Source organism: Ochotona princeps, chromosome 5 (assembly GCF_030435755.1).
Source record: "Ochotona princeps isolate mOchPri1 chromosome 5, mOchPri1.hap1, whole genome shotgun sequence".
NCBI classification, from domain to species: Eukaryota; Metazoa; Chordata; class Mammalia; order Lagomorpha; family Ochotonidae; genus Ochotona; species Ochotona princeps.
In genome coordinates, this window is record NC_080836.1 from 84,282,074 (window position 1) to 84,309,301 (window position 27,228).

The 27,228-nt window shown below is 36.5% G+C and overlaps 1 protein-coding gene across 1 annotated transcript in view; it reads left to right on the forward strand.

The window, feature by feature from the left end:
• The window catches only part of CPS1 (carbamoyl-phosphate synthase 1), a 118,477-nt gene that overhangs the window by 56,163 nt on the left and 35,086 nt on the right, over positions 1 to 27,228 (forward strand). The window contains exons 21-23 of the mRNA XM_058664251.1: positions 3,518 to 3,694; positions 8,830 to 8,948; positions 25,899 to 26,040. Coding sequence (XP_058520234.1) covers positions 3,518 to 3,694; positions 8,830 to 8,948; positions 25,899 to 26,040 — 438 coding nt within the window. The remainder of the gene's footprint in view (positions 1 to 3,517; positions 3,695 to 8,829; positions 8,949 to 25,898; positions 26,041 to 27,228) is intronic.

A 27,228-nucleotide genomic window follows, 5' to 3' on the forward strand; every position in this document is an offset into this window, starting at 1 on the left:
CTTTGTTTTTATTCCCAGTTACTTTGTCAAATTTTCAGCACAACTGAAAGTCTAATGGTTACTTGAAGAATATAATGAGTTATATTACATTTTCTAGACAAATTAACAAGCCAGATACTCTAAAAGACAATATGATGTACCAAAAAGGCCATCCACAAAAGTTAAAAGTCACAGTTTCAGGGTGAGTGTCTCAGTGGACGAGGTGCCGGCTGAGGAGCCCACATCCCTTACTAGAGTGCCTGGATTTGGCTTACAGATTAGTTCCCACTTGCTGTTTACTGCTAGTGCCCATCTTGGGGGAGAGCAGGTGATGACACCATAGTTGGGTCTCTGCCACCCATGGAGGAAGCTTGGATTGAGTTCAGGATGCTGGCTCAGTCCTGGAGAGTGTACCAGCAGATGGCGATGGTGTGTCTGTTTCTCTTCCTCTCAAATACATACATACATACATATATAAATAGATGCAAGTTTAGTCTATTCATGCAAATTGTGGCTTTAAAAGCGTTTGGTCTTCACTTGCCATATCTATAAAAGAAAGGGTTAGAATAGAGGATCTCTTCTAGCTATGTATTTCTCAACATTAGGTTCCATTTTAGTATGTTGAAAATTTCTAAACTTCTAGCACTTACAGGCTGTTTTCCTTAAGGTTTTATGTTACATTGTTTGAAATTGAAGTTAGCTTTTGATGATTCCATCTTCAAGGTCATAGGTCATAGTACTCCTCTGTATGGAAGAAAACAGAGACATTTATATCACGGCTTCACCTCCTTACTTTTCCTCATCAAGAACTTATCTCTTTTTGCATTCAGGAAATTTGACACAGGGGAAGGAGCATGAGCTTTGAAATTGAATTTGACTTGTTGGTTTCTGTTGGCATTGCCACTTATTAATAAGAGAATATCATGCATGATACTGCACCTCAGGATCTCTCAAAGCAGGGAAGATGATACATAGTACTTGCAGAGTTCTTACAAGGATTAGGATCAGTCCATGTAAACTGTTCAGTGATATCTTTTAAATTAAATTCATAGCATTTCCCTAATCACTATAATCCATGATCATTATCTAATTAATATGCATAAATATGAAGGGACAGAATTATTAAGTATCCATGAATCTCTCCCACTCCATTTTTTTCCTCTTTCTCAATCCCTGTTATTTCTCTATCTAATCCATACATCATTTATTTTTATATCTATGTTACCAAATCTGTATATCATCTCGGTTTCTGTTGTGGCTGTGGTGAGAGTTTTTAATCTACATCTAGGTATATAATCTGGCTAGAACGCAGAGGAAAAGGTGATTTAATATGCACTGTTTCTTGATGGCCTTCATTTATCCATGACACATGTTGTAGCTTAAAGTCAGATTAATGACTTCTTAAGTACCTGTTGTGACAATCACAGGGACTACAGGTTAAATTTACCACTGATTCAGAGGAAAAAAATTTACTGTTTCATAACATTCACACATGAAAAGCAGAAGTATTACAAGTTTGGCTTCTTTGGTCCAGAGAGAATAGTGCATGATTTTAAAGTAATGACAGATAAGGAACAATGTGACCTTTTAATGAAAATGTCGTACCAACTGTTGTAAAATGCCAAGATCTTTTCCTCCTTTATAGTTTCCTTAAACCTTATTTTTCCCATCTTGCTTCTTAGGTCACAATAGTGTTAGAGCTCAAATGCCTTAAAAACTGCATGGGTGGTATTTCTGCCGAATAAACAGTTGTACAGTTGGCATATCATGGGAGTTGTCATTTCTCATGATATTCACAGTAGAAAGTGTGGGACAAAGAATTTCAGACAATGTTGTAATGTTTTTTGTTTGAGGCTCATTATTTGAGAAGTTTTGTTCTCGGTGAATATTTAGTACTTTATATTTAGCTCAACTCAAGTTAGTAAATATTTTGGCGGTTTTTACTGAAGACACAAAATAAAACAGTGAATATATTAAATAATTGTAGTACATTAGCTACACCTTGTGAGTTCAAAACATATAAACAGTACCCTATATGACATGAATTAATGTGTGATATAAGTTAAATACAGTGGCTTACATAATGGGGCTGAAAGAGCGCAGTAGAATAGAATCATGTAAATCCAGGATGGCTATTCTGCTGAAACCTGTTGAAATTTTCACACAATAAAAATATACTTCAGTAATATAAAACATTAAAAGGCACAAATTCCAAGCCTACACTTAAGGTTATACATTCCTTTATTATTACAAAATTATGTCTTTGCTTTTATTGAAGGAAATTTACATGCCATCACATAATAGCATGTTTAAAACTAACAAATATTTATATTTATAAAGTTTGTTTCCCAAACTGGTTACTTTACAGCTAAAGTTTAAATGTGGAATTTTTCAAGTATCATTACATATTCCCAAAATGTTTCCTTCGCTTGATGTCACCATGAAATATCTGATTTCTGGCAGTCTCTTCCATGTCTTGCCTAAATAATCAATAAATGTGTTGTCTAACTCTTCAAGGTTGTAATATGACTTGCAAATTGAACATCTGATTTGGACCAGCCTTTGGCTTCTTCCTGCTGCTGTGAATCTTTCCTTATTTCTAATTAAATTTGGAAGAGTGTGAAAAGGTTATCTGTTTGGCTTTAGTGATGTATGAATATGTATCCTGTCACACATTTGACGTGAAAATTTTCTGAACTGACATTAATGGGAATTTGAGTCTACCCAGGGAATCACAGAATATTACTGAAGGCAGCATTATGACTGCTATTGTTTTAAACTGGAGACAAAAAATGCACAGCATTCTATTATTCTGTGGACAGATTCACAGACAGTGTTTATCCAATGAAAATAACTGGGTAGGATGCAAGGTCAATTTTAGTTTTGGTCTGACTTGTAAGTTGTTCAAAAATAAATCGCCACATGTGTTTTCCAGTTTATTAGTGTACAACCAATTGAAAAGATTGAGGGGGAATCCACATTTGTCACGGGGAATTTGGGCTCTGCCTTCATTCAAAATTCTATTCTAGCAGTATTGTGATTCTCAAGGTGCTAGTAATAAAGTTTAGATATGAAGAAAGCCATTTTGTCTTGGATCTTTACAAAACATGCATTTTAAGATAGTTCTATTTTCATGTCAGTATATATCTGGGTTTCTCTTTATTTGCCTTCTGTTGTAAAGGGTGTTTGCATGAGAGGAAGATATTAAGAATGAATCTGCATGCTCCAACCAAATATTCATTATTTTAGTATGACCGTGGTCCAGAGAAGGTAGAGAGAGTTGATTTCTTTGTAAATCTCAGCAAATATAGCTGAAGCAAATACAACTGGTAAATGACTAACTTGGTGTTAAATACTCATTATGTTAAAATCATAAAGAAAGGGAGAGAGAAATAACAGGAATACCAGAAACTCAGTATCTGAAAATCAGAGTTATTCTGGTCTCATTTATTGTTGTTTTAATTTTCTATATCCAGTTCTTTTACAAATTAGAAACACACAAGTTCCTTTTATGCAAAATCTCAAACTTGTATTCCAGGTCATGGCTATTGGTCGCACATTTGAGGAGAGCTTCCAGAAGGCTTTGCGAATGTGTCATCCCTCCGTAGATGGTTTCACTGCTCGTCTTCCAATGAACAAAGAGTGGCCATCAAACCTGGATCTGCGAACAGAGCTGGCTGATCCATCTAGCACCCGCATCTATGCCATTGCCAAGGTAATGTGGCAAGGGGCTCAGAGTCATTTCTCCCAAACCTTTGATATAGGTAGCCTGGGTTTTATAGTAAAATTGAAGTATAAAGTGATTTTCAGTTCATATTTGTTTATTTATTTATTTATAATATTGTTTACATAGTTGATATGGATGTGCACCCATGTGGGTCTCTAATTAGGATGGGGAGGGCCAAGATATGGAGGAAGGTAGATGGCATAAAGGTTTCAAATTTTTCTCTCCTGTGTCCTCAGGGTGGAAAGGGGAGGGGTCCACTCCTTGCTGTCAAACAACATCAGCACCCACGGATGGGAATAGTCATTTGATGTGCCGTAGAGACTGATGTGTGGAAGAAGGTTTCGACAGTGTTACTTGAGCAGTTTTGATAGTTATGAGACACCATGGACTTTGTTGCACCAGGATTGAGAAAACCTTTCCAAGGTCTATTGGCCAACCAAGTCCACCTCAGTGTGCTTCCACAGACTTAGGATCACTTTGCAAAGCTTGGCCAGGAGAACTTCCTAATCTGTTGTGCTTTCCATCTCCTGACAAGGCACCACACATCCTTTGCTGGCCTAGATGAGCTGGCTATCATGCCTCCCTGTGTGCATCTGGGCCTGCTGTCCACTGCACAGACATTAGCAACTGAGAAGGCCCAGTCCTTTGGCATGCATTGCAAGGTTGTACCACATATGTTGTGGTTTTTCATGCGCCTGGAGTTTGAGACTAGCAGTCTAATTGGGGAGTCCTGTATAAACTTCACCTGGGCTGACCTCAGACTTGACTCTGGTGTGTGCCAGGGTCAGGTTTTGTCTGTCACTTGTACCAGTCAATGCACGTGCAGGTAGATGCAGCTACCTGGTCATTTCTGCCCCCAGTCCCAACTTTCATGTGAACTGACGGGTGCTGCGGCCTAGCCCAGCCCAGCCTAGCCTAGCCCACCATAGGCCCAGTCTTTAGACACACACTGGTGGTTGTTATAAACTAGTTGAGATGAACTCCAGGAACCTCCACCAGGCTTGCTCCCCAGCCCTGGATCTCATATTCAACAGCAGAGGCTACATCTCAGCAAAGTAGTGACTCTACTAGGCAGGCTTCCAGTTTGGATTTTGCACCTGCCAGGGGGTACTGCAGTCCAACCTGACATGACTTGCACCCAGTCCTGGCTTTTGATAGCAGAAGCTGCAGCCTACCGTGGCTGATCTGAACTCATTTTGGCTCTCATGTACCCTAACCTTGCCTACACCAGTTTCAGTTCACCAGTGGAAGCAGTAGTCCCGCAAGGGAGTCCCTGAAGTTCCTTAAGGCCTGCTCTTAGCCCCAGATCTTACGCATGCCAGCAGGTGTTACAGTCCAGTCTAGGATGACATGCACCAGTCTCAGCATTTGCAAGCAGGTGCTACAGCTTGTTTCAGTTTGAGACTCCACCAGTCCCAGCTCTCATCAGCTGATGCAGGAGGCTAACCCAAACTAACACTCCCAGCCTTCATATGAACTGGATATTGCAGTCCAATCCAGCCTGGCCTGCACCCTGTCGTGGCTCTCACTGGTGACAGCGTGTTGTGAACTGACTGTCTGGTCCTCCCCAGAACAAGCTCACACATGTGCCAGGGTGTTGCTGGTCAGCCCTGGCTCTTGTGCTCACCAGTAGGAACTGTAACCTAACAGAGGAGTTCCCCAGATTCCATACCAGGTTTGCTTCAATCCCCAGATCTTATGTATGTTGATAGGTGCTGTGGTCAAGCCTGACATACCCGGTGTCCAACCCAGGCACTCACTGGCGGGTACTGTGGTCTAGCCTGACTGGCCCACACCCATTCCAGCACTCATGAAACCAGTGAGTGCTACAGCCTATCACAGTCTGGCTCACCCTCAAACCCAGCTCTCACATGAACTGGTGGGTGTTGTTGGCTAGCCTGGTCTCTCTCATTCCCATTGTTACTCTTGTGAGCACTGGCTCTTCCCAAATCCAGCCCACATGCGTGACAACAAATGCTACAGCCTTGCCCAAACTGGTCTTCCCAAAGCTGCAACTCTTGTACTCACAAATGATAGTTACAGCTTGGCAGGGAAGCCCCCGAAGTTCTCCTACGAGGCTTGCTCCCAACCCTAGATCTCATGTGTGCTTATGGGTGCCACATCTCTGCATGGCATGGTCTGCCCTCAGTCTTGGCATTTGCGTATGTTGGTGAGTGCAGCAGACTGGTCCAGCCTAGCCTCTTGCCAATCTCCGCTCCTGCAAGTGTCCGGTGAGTTTCATGTTGGAGCCTGGCCTAGCCAGTCACCACATGCAGCTCTCCTTGCAAATTGGAGGGTGCTTCAATTCCACAGAAGCAAGCCCATAAGTCCCCTAAGGAAGGAATCTGCCACCATCTCCAGTTTTCTCACATTCTAGTGGGTGCTGTGGCCCAAGCCCTGCTCAGACACTCGTGGGTAAGTCCTATGGCCTAGCCTGGCCGGACATTCCCGCAGCCCGAGCTTCTGTGTCCACCAGAGGTGGGTGATGTTATTTAGCCCAGCTCGGGTTTGCCATTTGGGCAGGTGCCTTGGCCTGACATAAATATGCCCTGGGGTTTCCTCCTATCTAAAACTCTCAGTTCTCTCACCTATCTGTGAGCACAGTGGTCTGGTCTGAGGAAGCCGCTAAAAGTCGTTTCTGCCCTGTAAAATATGCTCTCAGCCATTCCCACTCCGACTCATCACCTGGCCCCCTTGCCTGAGTAGTCTATAGCACCCTCTCCTCCTGGGGGCCTGGGTGACATTTCCTGGCCAGTATTCCCTACTTTCCCCAAATAGCTTTAAAAAATAGGATAGGCATCTATACTAGCACTCTAGGATAATCACACAAGTTTGGAATTAACCAGGCCCAGAATTCCTCCCAGTTACTGGCTGTTTTACTCTCAGCAGTGTAACACTTGCCTAGGTACAAGGTAACCTATGTAGTTGCCTACAGCTAGAGTAAAGCAGTCTTTACTTCATAAATTTTGGGGAACATTTTAAACTTCTTCCTCAAAAACTTCTATGGAAAACTGTAGACATCTATATATATCATTAGATATTATATAATTAATTAAAAAATCATCCTTTTAAATTTGGATTTGAGTTTGGATTTAACGACACATTACAATTCTAAAAGATTATCACATAGATAAAATGTCATTTCATTTTAGCATGTGTAATATTAATTCTCTTAGATTAGATGGTATGACTTGTCCTTTCCTATAACCTTCATTACTTGTTCTTTAAAAATGTTTAAACTTCTATTTTAGAGAGGAAGATTCATATAGCATTTTGCCACTGAGTTGGTGCTACCTGGAATGATCTTAATGCATTTGCTTCCTTTGGGTTTAAACAGCAGCAGATTCTAAAGCACCTGTAAGAGCAGAGAGGCTCGCACTTCTCACTCCCACCCACTAGTTCTTTTTCATGCAAATTAAATGCCATATTAATTTCCTTTCATATTTACTGTGCTTAGCAGTTGAAAGCTTCAGCTCATCTGATTTTAGAAAAGGTGACTTGGGCGGATGAAGTCTGGTCAGAAATCCCTGACTGGCTTTTTGATATTTAAGAAAGCTCAGGCATTAATCCTCCAACAGTATCAAACTGCACTGGTCCTACAAAGCCCTGCTGACCATTGTATGTATACATGTGGGATAAGTGGATGAAATGTGGGTTTCATTTTTAAATGCTGAAGGTGATTTTAAATTCATTATCTTTGTGTCCATATTCTGAGCATCCTGAGAAGGGGGGAAGGAGATGAAAGAACATTTCCTTCATTCCATCTAGTTACGACTGTTCACTTTTGTGAACAGAAATCACTTTTGTGATTTCTAAACATACAATATGTAAACTCCGTTGACTGAGAAGTACAATTAGCCTTTCATGGTGCTTCCAATGTTGTGTTACAAGATAATTAACATTTTCCCGTCAAGGTTATTGTATCAATGAGAGGGTGTTCTAGAAAGCCATCCCAGCTTCTTTATGTATTGCTCCTATGTTGATCTTCTGCTTGAAAGCAATCCAGGACATCCATATGCATGTATGCACGCACACACATGCCCGTGCTTTGGGGACATTATAAATGTGTGTGTATGTGTACAGGCAAAATGGAACAAATGGATTGTTTCCTTAAGTCTAGCAGTCATGTTCTGCCACTTTGAGGCAGATGAAAAAGGAAGCATTTCCTGGTTCCCAGAGAGACTATTAAGCTCAAGTAAATCTCTCATTCTTTTTTAACAGGCTGATAAAGGATGGGAATTCAGGGGCCATGTGTGGAGCTTCTTTCTTGCACAGAATACTCTGTGTACAAGCAAGCAGTGCAGGGTCTGACATATAAATTATTGTCGGCTGGCGCCGTGCGAAAGAACTGATTTCTTTTTGTTAGAGGTCATCATTACTGTTCATTTCCACAGCAACCAGGAGCTTGGTGATTTTGACAGGGTAAGAACAGTGGAGGGCTGAAGGGGAAAAAAGTGAAGGGAGTGTGTAAATCTTCACTAGCTTTCATAACTCTTAGAAAGGGTAACTTGCTCTGAGGTCTGATTCCTGCAGCAGTCTTATTTCAGGATGACTGGATCATCACCTCTTTTGATGCATGGTATTATTTTTGATTTTAGGGACTTTAAAGTAACCTCAAAGATGCATGGCATTATTTTTGATTTAAGGGGCAATAAAGAACCTCAAGCTGGTGTGGAGTTGTTATGGACTTCATGACAGCAGTGTAACAATGGTGAAGCTGTAGCACTTGAAGACAAAATGTTAAGACTGGCAGGATCTTGCCTTTTGTTAGAAACTGTGGATGTTAATTTTAAGAGATTCTGTTTCATTCCAAAAGAGATATACTACATTCAATCTATTTATAATTGGTATCGTGGCCAAAGGGTTACAGATGGTTACAGCCGATTGTTTGAGTACAACCCCACCTTGGAAGTCAAGACAGGATGCTCCTCTGCGTGCTGTTTATGGGTTTGTTTGGCAGCATCTTTAGAATTCCTGGAAGGAACATCAGTGGTGTTAATTTCATGTTAAATATTTCTGTGGTTAATCACAGGTTCTTTAACATGACGGTTGTGTGTTTCAACCAAATAATATGTTTACACCTGTTTGTCAAAGGAAGTTATCTTTTTTTTCCTTTCTGTCAGGCCTTGGAGAACAACATGTCCCTTGATGAGATTATGAAGCTCACCTCCATTGACAAGTGGTTTTTGTATAAGATGCGAGACATTTTGAACATGGAAAAGACACTGAAAGGGCTCAACAGGTAAGGTGACCTCGCAGGGATCTTTGGGGCGATGTTCAGAATGGTCTTTTTTATCTTGAAGCTTAGAGCTAAAAATCATCTTCAGTGAAGTGAACATGGCTGACACCACAAAATATGAGCCATAACCAGAAGTTCACATGGTAGTTTTTGAGGTGGTTATCTTTGTTTAAACGTACCTATTAATATTTTAAATTATTTTCTACTGCTTATCTTACTATAAAACAGTGATGATTTCATTACATCTTTTAGATTTATGAAAATTGGTCTACATTTATGAATTCACATGTTATTTAATTTTAATGAACAAATATCTATTTTTAATTTGTTAGTCAACAGTTAAATGAAGAGTATTTCTGTTGTACATGAAACTTCTGAAATCTATTTTTCCCTTATAATATCAATCTACACATTACTCTATAGTGATTAATAAATTAATTTCTGTTGCTTTCTACTGATATTTTGAACAGTGAGACTTCCCATTCAGCATACAAATAAGCCACATTCAAGTTTCTGTTAATAGTCTTTTTACCTCTCACTAATTTACATTTTTATCTCCTTCATGGCCAATTATGTTTAAATTTCATTTCATGTTGAGAATATTCTGATAATGTCAGTGGTTTAAAATATACTTTTTAATTTTTCACTGGAAGGCCATTTAGTGGGATCCCTTAGGTCCATGGAATCGTGGATGGGTTTTAAACATATTATCTTTGAAGATGTGACTGGCTTACTGTATTTGCCGAAACTAAGTATGCTTAACTTGGGTAACAAACTCACCTGCTTTTCTTTTGAGAAAAAAATCAGGTTCTTTATCATCTACTTACTAATTCTACATGTCAAATGCCTAGTTTTGATTATTGGGATTCCTTCCTGACAAAGATGAAATTAAGTATAGTTGCATATAAATCATCCTTTCTAAAGATCACATAAAATGAACAGTAGATAGCAAATAAGTTAGGAACCAAGCCTCACATTTGTCTTGGAGTTTTGCTGACTTAAGTTTTTCTATCTTGGTTTATGATGCCAGCAGAAATTCCAGGATGAATTATAGCTTGTTCTACTGTTTGCAGTTTCAGGCAGCTAAATTCAAATGCCCATGAAACCATTCCAGTTAAACCACAGGAGGGTGCTAGAAACTTACAGTACACAAAATATAGAAGTGGAAGAGACCTGGGGTAGAAAATGACAAATGTTACTGTGATTTGAATTTTCACTAGTTTACATTCTGGGTTTAGGAAACAATTAATGTTTTGATAGTTCTGTTGTAGCCAGAAGGCACATTGAGATTCTAACTAAGCAGAAACAAGTCCATATTGACAAATACAAAGGTCCTTGAAGAATCGGAATATTTTACTTTTATACATCACACAGTTTGTTGCATTTATTTTGTGATAATTTGACATTTTCAGACTCCATTTTGTGGCACTCACATAAATAGAAGTATTTTCTATTGTTGATAATGATCTGTGCACTTTACATAAGACTGAATAACTGAAAAGATTCTAAAAGTTTACTTCTCCTCTGTGTAAGTTTGCTGTGATTTGGATTCTTTATGGAGCGAAAACTAAAGAAAACCACAAATGAGACTCCACAAATGATCCATAGTAGCATTAGTGTACTTCAACCCTGACGCATTATCTGGATGCTACTTAGTGTTCATTTTATCATTTCTCTTTGGAGTGTCACAGAAGAACACATAGCAACTTGGTAGTAGTTGTTATTTAGAAGTGTTAGACAGAAACGTGGAAATGGTCATGGAAGCTACCTGCCTCAGCCCTGTGAGACAGGGGCGTGACACTCAAAGGGCATCTAAGCTGATGGAGATACAGTGTGGAAGACAGGAGTTTCCTTTTCCTGTTTTGATCATACTCACCATTAAGCTGGACCATGAAATCTGCTTTTTCCTAAAGTTGTAAATATTTGAATGGGGTTAGTCATCAAGGATGTACCGCTCCAAAAGTAACAGAAGATCCCTACTAGTTGTCCGCACTCTGTAGCTGACTTAGATGCTGCCAATTTGGAGAGGGAAGAGAGTATCAGTTCTTTGTTCTTCACGTTTATGTGTGGTTCACTCTGCTTGAAGATCTCAGATACTGTTGTAATGGAAGTCTGGCTTTAGACAGAGGCACGGGAGGTAGATTTACTGATTGTTTATTAAGAGGCTCACAACATTTTCCTGCTTCAGCATATCACTAGAACCAATGTGCTCCAGTCTCTTTGCACTTTTCATAAATGTCTTTTGTGAAACAAGAAAAGGGAATCTGATTTGAAGGAAGAGACGGAACTTGAAGAGAGAATAAATATAAAATGCTAAAGGTGGACTATGTTTCTTAGTATTCATGCCTTTCCTATTGGAATGAGCACAGACTGTGCAACCATCTAGATTACAATACAGTGCTGCCTACTGTGGAATTGTGAGACTGCTACCTTCTGCACTTGTCTGGCCTCACAAGTTTCCTGTCAATGTGCACTTCATAGCTTTGTCATGAAGTTGAAATGATATGACCATCAATAACATCTGATACATGGTGCATGTCTCTTTTCCCTTCAAATTTTACTTAGCACAATAAAAATATATTTCATGCTTATTAGAGATATGCACTCAAAAACACCTATTCAGATCCATAATTTGCCTTTGTTTTTATATTATGTGATATGTTATTTCTTGATTTTAATGTATGATGTTTCATCATGTATTTGAACATCAAACCTTTATTTTGAAGGAAGCTATGATAGTTGGATATACTAAAGCTATTCTTAACAGAGTGTTAATCGTTTCAAAGGTCTTCTAAAATTCAAAAAACACATTCATTAACAGAGGGTGAGAATGTCACTCAAAATGATGACCAGTCTGTACTTGCATAAATGTTTAATGTCAGAGACAAAGTTCAGCATTTGACTGACAAATGCAACACCTGTTTACTATACTAATGTGAATATTCACAATTTGGAATGGAGGAAAAGCACTGATTGTGACAGATCAGGCACTGTGAGAATAACTGAAGTTAGCTAGGCCTGTGTGAAAGTAGATGTCATAGTGCAAATTCTTACCTTGGAGGGTGGAGCTAAACAAGTATCCTGAAGTCCCATACTCTGGCAGGATGATGAGCCAAGGATGGGACCAGTGTAAGGATAATTTACTCAGTAGCCCAGTACTGGGTGCTTGTTCCATCTGAGCTCAGTTTGTGGTGGTCTCAAATACACAAACATACTAATGACAACTCCTATTAAATTTGCAGAGCTACACCCATTTTACCATCTTGGGTTATAACTGTAAATTAGACAACATCATCAAAAAACCCTTCTTCACTTAGGTTAACTGATTTTCCCTCGTTTGTACTAAATTGTTTATTGCTGCCTGAGGAAAATTGACCATTCTAGGCAGTTCCCCATCTTCATTTATTCTACTGAAACTGAATCTTGTACATGTTCTGTTTCTCCTGGGTAGCAGTTTTGTCACTACTCAGTGAACAAGTACTCAACATATGCTGATCTATTGGAAAATAGAAAAAATTTCACCTGCAGAATTTTGCCTTATGATTATTCTAGATTCAGTTTTGGTCATGACATGGGAAGAAGAAGTTCAAGTGACATAGATCAAGTAAATATACCAAATACTTATACAAATAAAATCAACTGGGCTCTCCTGAAGTAACTGATCCCCTACCGGGAAGAAAAAGTAAAAAAGAAAAAGAAAAAGAAAAAAAAAAGAAAAGAAAGGAAAAGAAAAGAGAATGCTGTTAGAACTAGAATGTTAGATGTTAGAAATATATGAACTTTGATTCAATTCAATAAACATAGGACAATAATTATTAATATTTAAGATTATATGTCAAGTATTCTTGTAAGCGAACTATTTTGTTCAAACTTTCCCACAAATGAAGATTTCACTGATTTTCTCATTTTATCATTAGTAAGGAGGGGGAAGAGAGATTCAGGGGTTTTCTTCATATTATATGCTAATAAATGGCAGATTGAGCTCAAACCTGAGCAGTACACAACTACAAGGAAATTTGATACTTAACTTCTCATATTTAATTTGTAAGTTTATAGGCATGTATTTATATATAAGGGTCCTTCAAAATGGAATTAAAAGATACATTTATTTTTGGAGGAAAAATTTTGAAATTCATGCATAGCTTTTTCATAATACAATTTCTCAAGAGCTGTTTAGACTTCAAATGCATGGACCAGACAATACTTCAAAATGTTCATGGTAAATGGAATTAAGTTTATTTTAATGAAATTTTTCCTAGAATGTGAAAATATACATTATGAAAAATTATGCATGAATTTCACAGTTGTTTTTATACAAAAATCACTCAAATTATTAATTCCATTTTCCATAAATGTTTTGAAGTGGACTTTTAAACACACACACAGAAACATGTATAGAAGTGTGGAATATGAATTAGCTAACATCAGGTGGAAAACAAAAACTACATACAGTGGATACTTTCAGTATAATCATAATAGTCAATGAAGGGGTGATAGTACTGCCACTGGAGTACCAGAAGGGATGATAAAAGCTTCAAATATATCAGAAACAGGTGCACAGATCCTGGAGTTGGGCTCTGATTGCTTTAAGATAGGAGGTCAAATGCATTAGAACTTTTTGTGAGCAGAACTTATTTTAAAACTTTACATTTCAGAGATTTGATTTAGAATTCAGTTTGTATTAATTTTATATTGAAAAATAACCATGTTACTTAAAAAAAGGAAAAAAGTTTGAGCAGACAAGAAAATAGATTACTAATTGTCAATGTTAAGCATCTGTTTCTTTGTGATTGCTTCCCGTTGTTAATTTTTAAAGTATTGGTTATTGGGTCCTTCAAGTGTTTCCAACTTATATATTCAGATCAAGGATTTAATTATACCTGTCTGACTTGTGCAAGGTATTGCTCTATATTGGCTGATAGTAAACTGAATTAAATTTTGTATCTGCCCATCAAGTGATTAGCTCAAAGAAGACAACCAGTCCCTGCTCATGCCATGCCATGTTAAATTATAAATGGAAACATTTTCCATCGATTTTGATAATAATTTCTTTTTCTTTTGCCTCCCATTCAGTTTGGGAAATTACCCTGAAATGGATCATGTTTTGTTTTTTTTTGTATTTCATGCACAAGCCTGCGATGTGTGTTAGTAACAGTATAGATGATTGTTTAAAAAGAATCTGCTGAAGTAGGAGATACAATTATTGAGATCTTTAGTTTGTAACATGATTATTGGAAATAAAGATTTTGAATTATTTCCCTATTCATTGTTGACATAAATTTAATTTAGTGTGTGTTTATTTCAAATTATCTAGAAATTGCTTTTGTCCAGTAGTCTAATTACTTTTTTGCTATCCAAATCCTAGTATTAACATTATATTTGCTTTCCCCTTCACTGCCACTTACTGCTATAATCAAATAGTAGAGAACACTAAACCACAGTTTTGAAGGGCCCAATTTCCATCTGAACATCTCTATGTTCAACGTGATAAACTACGTCCATTGGTGAGTGCTAAAAAAACTATAGGCGTGCCTGTGGTTTAGAAAAACTAATCTACAGCAAGCCTGTAGAGTTCCACTTGGGCATTCAAGTGCTAAATTGAGCTCAGTAAAGTTAGCCATTTCCCTGCAGCCACAAACTTGTGGCAGATGTAATAATGCAGGTGTCACCTTAGCTGGAACACTCCCTTTGAATGTCCTCTCCTACACATGCTAGTTTCTATTGACTTTTTATTTAACTTGCTCACAAGGCATGGCAAAACCAGACAGGGTTGTTTTGTACTTAGATTTGATTGAAGCTTCCAGGGGAAAAGTGTCACCTAAGAATTGTTAGAACTTAAGATGTAAGAAAGAGGATGTTTGGTACTTTGCTTTCCTGTGATAATTTATACTTTCTTGCCTAAAAGTTAACAATTTCTGCAAAAAAATTAAATATAAAAATAATATAGGGAAAGAAATGTGTATGATTGCATGTTACTGTTTGTGATATTTTGCTGTGACATATGTTTGTGATAAATCTGATTGTTTGGAAATAGAAATGAAAATGATTAGATACTTTAGTGGAACTCACTGTTTTGATTTGTAGTAATGGTCTCTGTCTCCTTAAATCAGTACTAACTCACACTCTATTGCTAAGTCTCAGCTTTTCCACAGTTAAAATGCTCCACATCTATTTTACTTGGAAGTGATACAGCTAGCTAATTATTGGAGGGTGTTTTTTTTAAATTCATGAAAGATTGTAATTAAACTGTAAGTATATTTTGTTGCAATTTTTTTTTAAATCCAACCACATGAGGAATCATCAAAAAGTTCACGAGAATGTATATAATGAAAAATGCTTTATGGGCTCCAAAATATTTCACAACAAAGTGAACTTATGTTTAATTCCAGTTTCCACAAACATTTTTGAAGGCCTCTCATGCAACATATTCTTGTGAGGTAATTAATTTTAGAATAAAACAGTTTTATTTGTGACTATGTATTCTACAATTTTTATCTCCCCAAACCACATACATAAGCAAACCAATCAAGAAAACTAAAAACTGGGGCTCATGTAAGCAAATTGTTTTCTTTTGTCTGTAGAAATTGAGTATTATAGTGGGAAAAGTCTATGATTCTATGTACAGAAGATAAAATGTCCTAAGGACATTTTAAGTAATATAGATTTGATAGACTACAATATTTTTCAAATTGTTGATTCATCAAATTATATACAGCATAATTTTACATCAAATATTTATGACTGAAAACTCTGGTTTGTTTATTGTTTCTTTAATATTTTCATAGTTTTTACAGATAATAATAAATGTATGGAATTGTGGGACAGTTCTTCTGATTCTGAGATTAAAAAGAGGAACATTACACTTAAATAGTTTTCATAGTGATATCCAGATTTTAATAATGTGTTTTGTATAGTTTATTTTTATGCTAAATAGTTCAAAAAATCTTGTTTATGTATAATAGCATGTGCTTAGAAATATTAGGTTATATCTACGTCAATATCTCTGATCTCAAGACTTGATAGGCTATGTGTATGTGTGATGGTATTTCTTTTTATTACAATTTGTTATGAGACCAAATATTCATCTAATCATTCATTTATATTTGCTAAATACTCACTGTGTATAGGGCACTTGTTGAGGTCTAATGGCATTTGTTGATGAATACATGTTAATCATTACCCTGCCTTCAATGGATTTATAGCCTATGCTACTAGCTATACATAGTAAGGATGCAATAAGGAAAATGTGGAAAGGAGGAATATGAATTCCTGAAAGGTCGTTGGAGGTAAGACTTTTACACATGTTATCTTATATAAGTACCTCATATAAATCCAAATGTGATTACTTGGAAAGTATATGTCCACACATCATATTTATAGAAAAATCGATGGCTCAGAATGTTTAAATGAAGTCTCTGTGGTTTCACAGGTCCTAGTTGTTGCAGCAAGGATTTAATTTCAGGGTTTATTCAATCCAGGGACAGATTTCTTTTCTTCACTATATCTCAGTGTCATGGAAGACAAGGAAAGAAATAATTTAAAGCAAAATAAGTGAAACAGGAAGACAACCTCAGCAGGATTGCATATTTAGAGAGAGAGGCGATGAAGGGGTTGAAGGATCTCACCATATCCGGTGATACTGAGGTGGCAGTAGAAGCTAGACTGTCATGCTAAGTGAGAAACAGGAAGTAGATTCCACTCAGGAACTGATCAGTGCTGTTTGCTCTTATGTTACTATGTTTATGCTGTTTATTATTTATTTAGTCATTGTATGTAATAGTAGAAATCAAACAATTTCTTTTCTCTAATTACTACCTATATGCTAGTATAACATGTCAATCAAATTGTGAATTCCATTAAGGTATATAGGTCAAATGCTATAATGTCTTAATATAATTTTATTGCAAGTCTTTCTTAGCAGGAAATTTTGTTTAGTATGAGTTCAGAATAGAATTTACCTTTGTAAAGAGCAGCATTAATTTTGAAACAGAAAACAATGATCTTTGATTCAGAGACTTTTTTTTACCTGAGGAATTAGTATATAATGAATTGCATACAGTAAACACTGATCAATATTTACATAAGATATTAATTAAATAAGGAAAGAAATGTTATTCGAAGAGAGAAAGGAGAATTTCTATCGTAAGCAAAGAAAATGTATAGTAGAGTAAAATGCATTATAATTCTTGATCGCACAAAGAGAATCACAAAAATATTAACTGGAAAATGTACAATTATGCAAGATATAAACTGACTCTGTTGGAAAGCATTGTGAATTAACATCTTTAGGTTTAAATTTTTTCCAAGCAGCTATGAATGCATTAACTAGCTAAGAAGGTTCAGAATGAATAGTTTTCAAATAAATAGGGATTTTACTAATATTTGTACTATCAAATAAAGTATATCCATCAGGTGTCATAATTTCTATTATCTGTTGAGGATAACCCAGCATTGGCAAACTTTTGGTAAAAATATGTCTGCAAATTTGCACAGTTCCTGAAAAGTTTTCACAAGAAACATTTGTAAATACAATTGTAGTGAAGGAGATGATTTCATTAGACATGAAAAAACATTGAATGATCGAAATATGTATGCAAGCATTTCTATAATAGAGAAATTTGTGCTCATATAATTCTGGTGACCTTGTGGTGCATTTTCCGTTATAGTACAGTTGGAAAATGTCACCATTCTATTTTTATGGGTGGTGAAACTGAGTCAGACTTAGGTGTGTCATCTCTTATGTTGTGTCAGTCAGAGGACAGCAGGGAATGTAGCCCAGAGCTCCTTGGTGCCTTTGGCTTTAGTCACTCCCACTGTTCACAAGCCTGCTGGTTCAGATACGTCATTTAAATCTGACAACTGGATATCAGCATTTCCTCAGATGTCAAGTTGTGAGCTGCGTGTCTTCCTGCCTGCATGGTTGACCTAAGTGGAAGCAATGTGAGGAAGGTGCCCTTTTCCAGAACCCTTGTGTGAAAAACACTGGGATCCTGGCAGGGAGAATACCCTTGCAAATCACCTGTCAAGACATGAACAGGATTCTCAAGGTTACAGACATCTTAGAAATTTCTAAATTTTGTTTTATTTATAATAAAGGACTGTTTATAAAGATAACATCATTTTATTTATTTATACAATTAGATCTTTTCTTTAAGAAGTGCACACACCTTACATGTTCATGCAGGTATGAATAAATAAATCCTGAGTGTGGAACAGAAATTAAATTTAGGCAAAGAAGGCTGTAAGAACTATAATTATAGAACTTGGATCATTAGTTGCTGGACCCCAGAAATTTTTCATCTGCTAATTCTTGTCTGAGCTGCCCTTATGGAGGCATAAAGCCTCCATGTGTGACCTTGGAGAAGAAATATGTCATTCCATTCCAAGGAGAGAAAGGCAGCCAACATGCTTCTCAATAGAGGGGTACTGGCTTGAAAGCACATTCTCTTCAGAAGATCAGCTTCCATTTTTTTTGGAAGGATTGAAAAGTATGGTGGCCTAAACCAATGTAAAGCACGGATAAGAGAATGTTTCATAGGAAATGCAAAGGACAAAATATCGTCCTGGGCCAAATTGCACTGATTTGCTTCATTCCTTCTGCTGAACTCTTGCTGCCTCTCTTGCGCTTCTTCCCTCTCAATGCTTTTATTTTCCTTTACTCCATTATTTATTTGTGTTGATGAAGCACTGCTTATCTTCTTGACATGGTGCTAAGCACTTCACACATCATCTTACCTGAGTGATAAGGCCAATTTCTAGAAGTCAAAGAAAAATATATAGAGAAAGGCTTGGAACAACATATGTGATCTTTGGAAGAGTACTTTGTAGAAATGATGCAATTTCAAAAAGTAGTTTATATACTGTTTTTTGAGACTTTTTTCATTTCGTTTTACTTCACACACACACACACACACACACACACACACACTCTGAATCCTCCCTTTGCTGGTTTATCCTCCAGATGCCTGTGCTTTCCTGAGATTGGCCAAACCCAAACCGGAGACTCAGAACTCATTCCAGCTCTCCCTTTGGGTGATCAACACCCAGGTACTTGAGTCATCACTTACTGCCTTTTAGGATGCTCATTAACAGGAAAGCATATCATAACAAAGTAGGCATGTATTAATGCAGGTGAACAAGTCAATTCTATCATCTGGGGGCGTATCACTGAAGCTCTGAGCAATGTGAACAGTAGTGTAAGTTTAGAAACTGAAAAAAAAATAGTATAATAATAAAGTAGTCAGATTTAAACCAGGCATTGCTACATAGATGCAGGCATCCCAAGAGGCTTCTGCTATGCGAAATCCCCACCCCAGGGCTGAATTTAAGCAAAGATCATGAAAAGGTTTTAAAATAAGTTTTTTTTGTTTTTTTAAAATAAATTGATTTGTGAAATGCATTGTAAGACAAGAAAGAATGCTCATTCAATCTCAGCTCTACTGAAGCTTACAATGTTCCTTTCTAGCTGTGAGATTTTAAATTCTGGACTTACACATATGAGAAATCTTTGGCTCTCCTTACTGAATACTTGTTTTTTTGGGAGGATCTTCCTGCGATTAAGTCACTCTATAAATAGCCACAATGGCTTCCAGAGCCTGAACCCCATCCAGGTCTTCCATGACACAATATTTTATACCACACCAGCAGACATGTTTGCTACTCTGATCAAGTATTTTTGCTTTTCCATCAAATCAACATAAGAGGAGAGAAAGAGTTCTAATAATTTCAATTAGAAAAATCACTGATAAACCATGTTATGTTAAGGCTTGAGTGTTGCAAGTAATTAGTTCTAATATTATATTCAATAGTAAATGAATGATATTAACACATTAACATAATATCACAATTTTTCTGAATTGTTATAGTCCTTAAAGATTGATAAAAATATACTAAATTTAAGAAATTAAAATTACCTATTTTAAGATGTGTACAATAGCAATTTGTTGTTGCTTTTAAAAGTGAAATGTGGTTTAAGAATGTCATCTGGTAAATACCAATACCTACAATATTATAGCATTCTGGTGATAGTGCTAAGGTGATAGTGATTAGATATAGATTCTATTATATACTTTTCATGATGCCATACTTTCCTTGAAAATTTTGCCTAGGTATTACTCTTTTGTAAGAAATATCAAGGTCTTGCTTAATTTCATGAACAACCTTATTGCTATACAGAAATAAGCCATGCGATTCCCAAAAATTAGGTGAAATTAGTAGTTGGCTAAATGCTTACATTTTTCTGAACAGCTCAGCTGTTTGTCAAAAATACCACTGTTGTTTTTGAATTTTTTTTCATTTTTTGAGGAAATTGGTAACAACCTTTTTTTTTTATTTTCAAAGAATAAATGAGAAGACAAATACTTTTTCCACTGATGACATTGTTGTGGTTGTGGCATGGTCAGTGAAATAGTGGAAATAATCCATGAAGCCATGCAAAACTCGGGGTGGGGGAATGTAGTGGTGAGTTGTGAGGCAGAGAATACATGTCTTCATTCTTTTATGATAGAGGGTGTTATTACTGATTTCCAGTAGTGGCATTTTTTTTTTTTTTTTTTTTTTTTTTTTTTTGCTGCTTCTACTTTTTGGGAGATTTTCTTTTAAAAGAGACTAATAATAAAACTGCTATGCCATTCTGTAATTGTAGGCCAAGTGGAGTGCTCATCTTCACATTAGAGCTTGTGCAATCTGGAGGGAAATTTGTTTAGTATTACTTGTGAGTTGGTGGATCAGATAAAAGCCAGTCAAGTGGAAGAGAGGACTGTGTGAAGTGCGCTGGCTCCCCTGGTGATTGCAAGGCTTCAGGCGTTCCTCCAGTCAGTTAATAGATTTCCCCAGCTCCTCTGTGCCAGGTGAAAATTTGCTCATTAAGGGGAATTTATTCCATTTCCTTTTATCATTTATTATTGAAGACTAAGTGTGAATGGAGGAAGTTTCAGAGAAGGTGGTAGAACGTTCAGCAACAACAACAAAAATCTACATTGGAAGTTGAAGAGAGACGGAGGCAAGGCTTGCATTGTTTACAAACGAGAGAACATACAAGAGACTTCTCACTGTGGAAACTGAGCCATGATGTCTGACTCTTAAAAGATCATGGAGGGTGTGAAAAAAATATGCTTGTCTGATTTTAAGATCTTTATTCTCACTCTAAAATTTTAAAATGTCATTTTATCCTGCTAAGTAGAGACAAGCAAGATGAAAAGGCTAGTAACCCAGGCAGTTGATGTGTCTGTACTTAATTGTTCAGATTTTATTATGCAGTGATGAAGTCTAGGCTTTTATGAGTTTGTCCTTGAACTTTGAAAATAAAGAAAGCTTGTAGAAGATAGAACAACTGTATAGACAGCACATTTTAGCAGATACAGTTCTGTAATATGGATTTAATGTGTATATATTTTAAAAAAGTAAAAATAAATAGACTACTTATTTACAAAAGACATACTAAATAACAGAAGAGTAATTTATTACACATATTTTAAGACTGTGGGTTGCCATGCATATGTTCTTTTCAACTGATCACATTTCTTTCCCGGTATAGTGTTCCTTTGATTAACTCCATAATATAAATGTATCATTCCCTATTGAGGCTTCAAAAAGCAGTTTTGATTTATGAATTTGACATTTTTACTTCTACATAGTGATTATTATGTTTTGAGTTTGCTTCAAATTAAGGTTTTCATTTTCCTTTGAAAAAATAAAAATGTTATAGCTGTGTTCCTAAAAGAAGCTTTTACGTAGTTTGAATTGAAACACTCACTGTGTTAGAAATTCTTTTTAGCAGACAAGATGGAGGGCAGCCTAATATCGGCAGATAAAACTGGGAAGTGTGGAGCTGAATCTGTTAAATGAGCTTCTTGTTCACTTAGGACTATTCATCTTGTGTTTGACTCTTAAAGAGGTTTAACCTTATCCAAATCACTGGTCCAAAGCTAATGAATCATGTCTTCAAATTGTCTCTTATTTTATTATAATGGGACACAAAATAAAATTTTGTATCCGAACAAATTAGGAACAAAGTCAATTTCCTTCTGTATGTCACGACATGCCAGTCAGCCCTGTACAAAGCAGAAACTGAAGGAAACACAGAGTAAGTCCATTTAGCTCTCTGTCTTGGAATTAGAGAGTGGTGCATGTGGGAAGGGTTCTAACTTACCTGCTTTTGTAGCAGCCACAGTGGGTAGGACCAAATCTATATCTCAGTGAGAAATATTGAAGATATCTTGCACAATTTTATAAGTATTTCTAAAAAGTAGAAATTAATAACCAGAGGGATGAAAAATACCTCACTTTGAGCATCAAACTTACGTATCCACTGTTTGCACTTAAGGTAGATAAACATGAATGAACTAATATGTTATCCAAATTTAATACACTACAGTTTCTGAGACTTTAACAACATTGTAGCATGTTACTGACATAGACCTTTGGAAATTGTGCAAAAGGTAAAACCATTCCAGGCTCACCAGGAAAATGTTTCTAGAATCCGTTAGGATACCCTAAAACATGTGCTGTGCAGGACTAGTTCAATTAACCTGTTTTGAAATTTTCACCTGGCTTAAATTGAAGTGACACCTGTGCAGAAATAATTTTCTGAAATGTTATTAACAGTCGTTGTATTATGTTACTATTGCTTTTTTCTGAAGTTTGAAACAACCAATTTTCTGGAGTGTGGCATATTGTGGAGGAGCAGCAACAATTTAATTCCTCTTAGTGATGAACTTCTTTCTTGCCCCTAGAGCTGAACACAAATTAAAGCATTTCCCTTTTCACACACATGGCCAAACCTGTCAGTGAGTGTTCATACTTTCCTTCCTCCCTTTTTGCCTCCTATTTTCATTCTTTATTTTGTTCTTTAATTTCTTTAGTGGAAAGAGTCCTGTTTTATGTGATTGGTAGAGGAAAAAAGAATGTGTATTTCCTAGATATGTTTATGGATACATGTATACTTCAAAAAGGTCATGGAAGTTGTAATGAAAGACAAGTTTAGTGCAAAAATGGGTTTTCAAATTCATTTTAATTTTTTCACAGTAAACATTTTTAATGAATATTTTGAGGACCCTTCATGTGCTCTATGGACCTTCATATTAAAAAATAAAGAGTAAAAGGGGAATGTGATTGTGCCACAGATCAACATGGCATTTGTGATAAAGAATTATACCCCATATCCTTTTTCTCAGGGCAAGTTTCATGCTCAGCTGCTCTGCTTCCTATCCAGAGCTCAGTCAATGCTCTCAGATAGGCAGCAAGAGAATCCCTGACACCCATGTGGGAGACCCAGATGGAATTCGTGGCTGCTTTGTTTGGCCTAGCCCAGACATGAATACTGTTGGTCTTTTGGGGGAATAAACTGTGGATGGAAGATGTGTCTCTCTCTGTGTGTGTGTGTGTGTGTGTGTGTGTGTGTGTGTGTGTGTGTGTTGTTTCCCTTTGTGAACTCCTTCATCTGTACAAAGTTGAACCTTGTTTATAGCTCTATTGTTGTCCCCTTTCCAGTCACAAGAGCCCTGCCATAGGTTTGTCCATACTTCTACCTTTTCTCATGAGCTCATTTGTGCCATATAGCTTAATGCTCCATGTAATGTTCTGAGTCACTGTCAATTCATTGTTTCAAATATTGTTCTGTATTTTCTCATACAATATTGCTCAGTAGTTATTTCTCTGATAACACGATATTCTGTGCTCTGCTGTGGCTGTGTATTGCTGCATAGCACTTGTAATATGATTGGTGTGGCAGTAGATCAAAACTATCATGAGATTAAATTATTTATAGTTTTCAATTAAACACTAAATTTAAATGGCCATGTAGTGAGTGGTTTCCACATTATTAGAAAGAATTTTTAGAACATATGACATAAAGCTTGGCATATATTATAAGTAATAATACTTAATAATAGGTTGCATTGAAGAATTTGACGGGAAAATTTATTGCTCTAAAGTGTTCTTATCAAATACTTGGGAAAATTTACACTAAAAATGGGAGTAAAAATTGAAGAGTCTAAGAGTGAGTATTTGGTGGTTAAGATGCCAATTATAATGATCACATTCTGCATTGCAATACATGGATTTCACATCCAGCTTTGGTTCTGGAGGGCCTTTGGTTATGGTTCCAGTAACTGAGTTTCTGTGAATCACAATGACAATCTGGATTAAAATCCTAGCTTGTGTTTTTTTCTCTAGCCTAATTCTAGTGATTTTAGGCATTTGAAGAGTGGACCAGCAAGTGGGAGTATTCTCTCTTACTCTCTCCTTCAGACATATCTAAATAGCTATTAAAGAGAAGAGATTCCATTCATTGGGAGAAGGTTGACTTGATTTGAGGGAGATTCATGTTTGGGTGCATCAGAAAAAAAAACAAATTTACAAGGAAGAGTAGGAGCTGCAAAAAATTGGAATACACATATCTGAGAGCCAAAGAAATAGCCATTTTCTAAATAGCTTCATTCTCTCTTCTCCACACTCCGAACATGGCTTAGCTAAAGAAGATTAATGATGAGAATGAGCAAAATACAATAGATTTAATTCAATTGTATGGGTAATAGTGTTTCAAGAGAATGTTTTATTTAGTACAAGTTAGATTGTCTGACACCACATTGTTATATATTTTAATTTCATTGTATTGACTACCAAACTAATATAATTGAATTTTATTGAATTGAATATTGCTTGAATTAACTGGCCTACAGGTATTTGATTAGAGATGTTTTGCAGTAATATTTTATTCTGTTCTTAGTTCTTTACAAATTATTTTTGCATGTATTTTAAAATCTAGTTATGACTCTATTTTGATCATTCCTTTGCTTCCTGTAAAACAAAATAGAATGCTGCAGATTCTTTCATTCAGTTAATATTTATAGACTGGGCATTGGACATAATTAGATGAATGAGTCAAATATATTCTATACCTTCATGGAACTTAAATCTAGCAGGAAAAACAAACATTAAAATAATAAGGTATGAGAAAATGTTACAGTGGATGGTTCTGCCTGTGCCCAACATAACAAAAGAGGTGGTTAAGAGCCCAGGAAGGTCAATGTGAATGGCAACAAAATGGGAGGCAGTCTTTACAACACTATGCTTTAGTTGACCTTTGAAGGTGACTGAGAGTTGAGGCGAAATTGAGTAAGTCAAAGGTATATCAAACACAATATAAATAAGTTACACTGAAGAAATATACTTGATAGAAATGAAGAGGCCAATCCAGCTTAAATAGGACATATGTATAAGAACATAAAATTATCTTCTCAAAGCGGAAGTGTAATATTGGTAAATTGAGGCCATTTACAGAGAGTAGCCCAGTATGATGGCTGGGATACCAGAGTAATAAAAATTTTCAAAATTTATGCATTTAAAGGCCCAAAGTAGAAGTCACATAGATTTGAGATTCATCAATCAGCTATGCTACATGAGCCCATGACAGTGATACATTTATGGAGGAATAGAAAGTAGCCCGACTAAAACAGGGAATGGTGAGTAGAGCCATGGCGAAACAAATGTACATGGTTACCGTGATTAAGAAGTAGGTGATGAGGAGCTTAGTAAAAGCCAGGAGTGTCTTTCTGAAGAATAGACTATCAGAAAGGTCATAAAATGACAAGCTGAGGAAAATTAAAGTTAAGAAAACATTCCTGGATTTATGGAAAGTCTGTGATTACTACTGAATAAATGCATTGATTGTAGCAGTCAATGAAGAAGGCATTTTCAGAAAATAAACATGAAGAGGGTACACAGGGTGTGAGAGTAGGAGGTTTTATAAAACATTAGTATTTGAAATGTTGATTTCATAAAAGTTAGAAGATTTAGTGGGATATTTATTTGTGTATTTTTAGAAGCTAATGAGATCCAAACACATTGGAAAGAGGAAATAAGGAGTCTTGGGTGCTTCAGAAATTGAGTGGTTCACTGCTTCTTACTGTGTTTGGTGAAAACTTGAATCTCTCTTTTTCCATTAAATTCTAGTGATTCCATTACAGAAGAAACACTGAGAAAGGCAAAGGAGATTGGGTTTTCTGACAAGCAGATTTCAAAATGCCTAGGACTAACTGAGGCCCAGACAAGGGAGCTGCGGTTAAAGAAAAACATCCACCCTTGGGTTAAACAGGTAAATGGGACATCCTTTCCTCCCCAGGATTTCTGTGATGAAGTGTAGGTAGCAACTCAAAACAGCCATTGTTAATAAAAAAAAAAAAAAGGACTGGGCAAGTGATTTTACTTGTTTGCTTTTTGCCCATAATATTAACATTGTGTTCAACATAGATTTATTTCTGCTTAAAGTGCCAAGGATGAAGGAACAACCTAGATTTAAGATAAGAATGAGTACCTGATTCTTGGCTTACGTGAAACAACAGTGATAAAAAGAAGTATCCTCTGATTTTTGACCTGTGTTGAAATGCCTTCCTGTGTGCAGTAAGAGCAACCCTAAGTGTAATAGAAGGACTTGCAGTTCTATAGTAGCTGAACTTCTTGAAAAGGATAGTTATCTCCTTCAGCACTAACTTTTTACAGAGTAATACTTTATTTTAAGTGCCTTATCATTATGGTTCATTTAGTATTCATTGTGATAGGGCTGGGCATAAAGAGCTAATCTAGTATTCATGACAATCACACATGAACATTCATAGATGTGCCATTGTGATTCTCTTTCTTCTTTCTGGCCTTTAATGGTTGGGATGTCTTGTTTTAAAGTAACAGTAGCTGGCTTTGTCCTTTAAAATCATTGACTTTTTGCTATGCATTCAGGGGGCACATGCGTACTCTGAGGTCTTGAGTTTGGTGGCAATATTTTCTACTCAGCAATTATAACCATTCTTTCTGTTCACCCTTCTAACACCAGCTTGCCCTGTCTGCCCCAAATTCTTGCTCACTAAGCTGAACTACCAGCCCTGGAGAGTTGAATTGATTTATTTTTTTCTATATATGTTCCATGAAATCCTGTTCTCCCATACCCTGCGCATGTTCTGTGTATTTGTGTCATCCCATTGCTCTGTGTCATAGATCACTTAAATCTTATGCATGAATTTGCAAACTAAAGATGCCCCTTACTTGTAGGTCATTTTACTCTGATTTCAGAATCCATACACATCTGCTTTACACAGCAGGTTGAGAAAGTCTCCTTGGTAACTGGTCAACTATATGACCGCTTTTTCTGTTTAGGAGAGGTACTACATTAGTGATTCAATGTGTGACTATTTATTTTTCAACTGATCATCATCATTCTTTCCTTTCATTACCAGAATTTTTAAGCAATTAGGCACACATATTTCCTGTTTTATACTTGATGATAACAAGC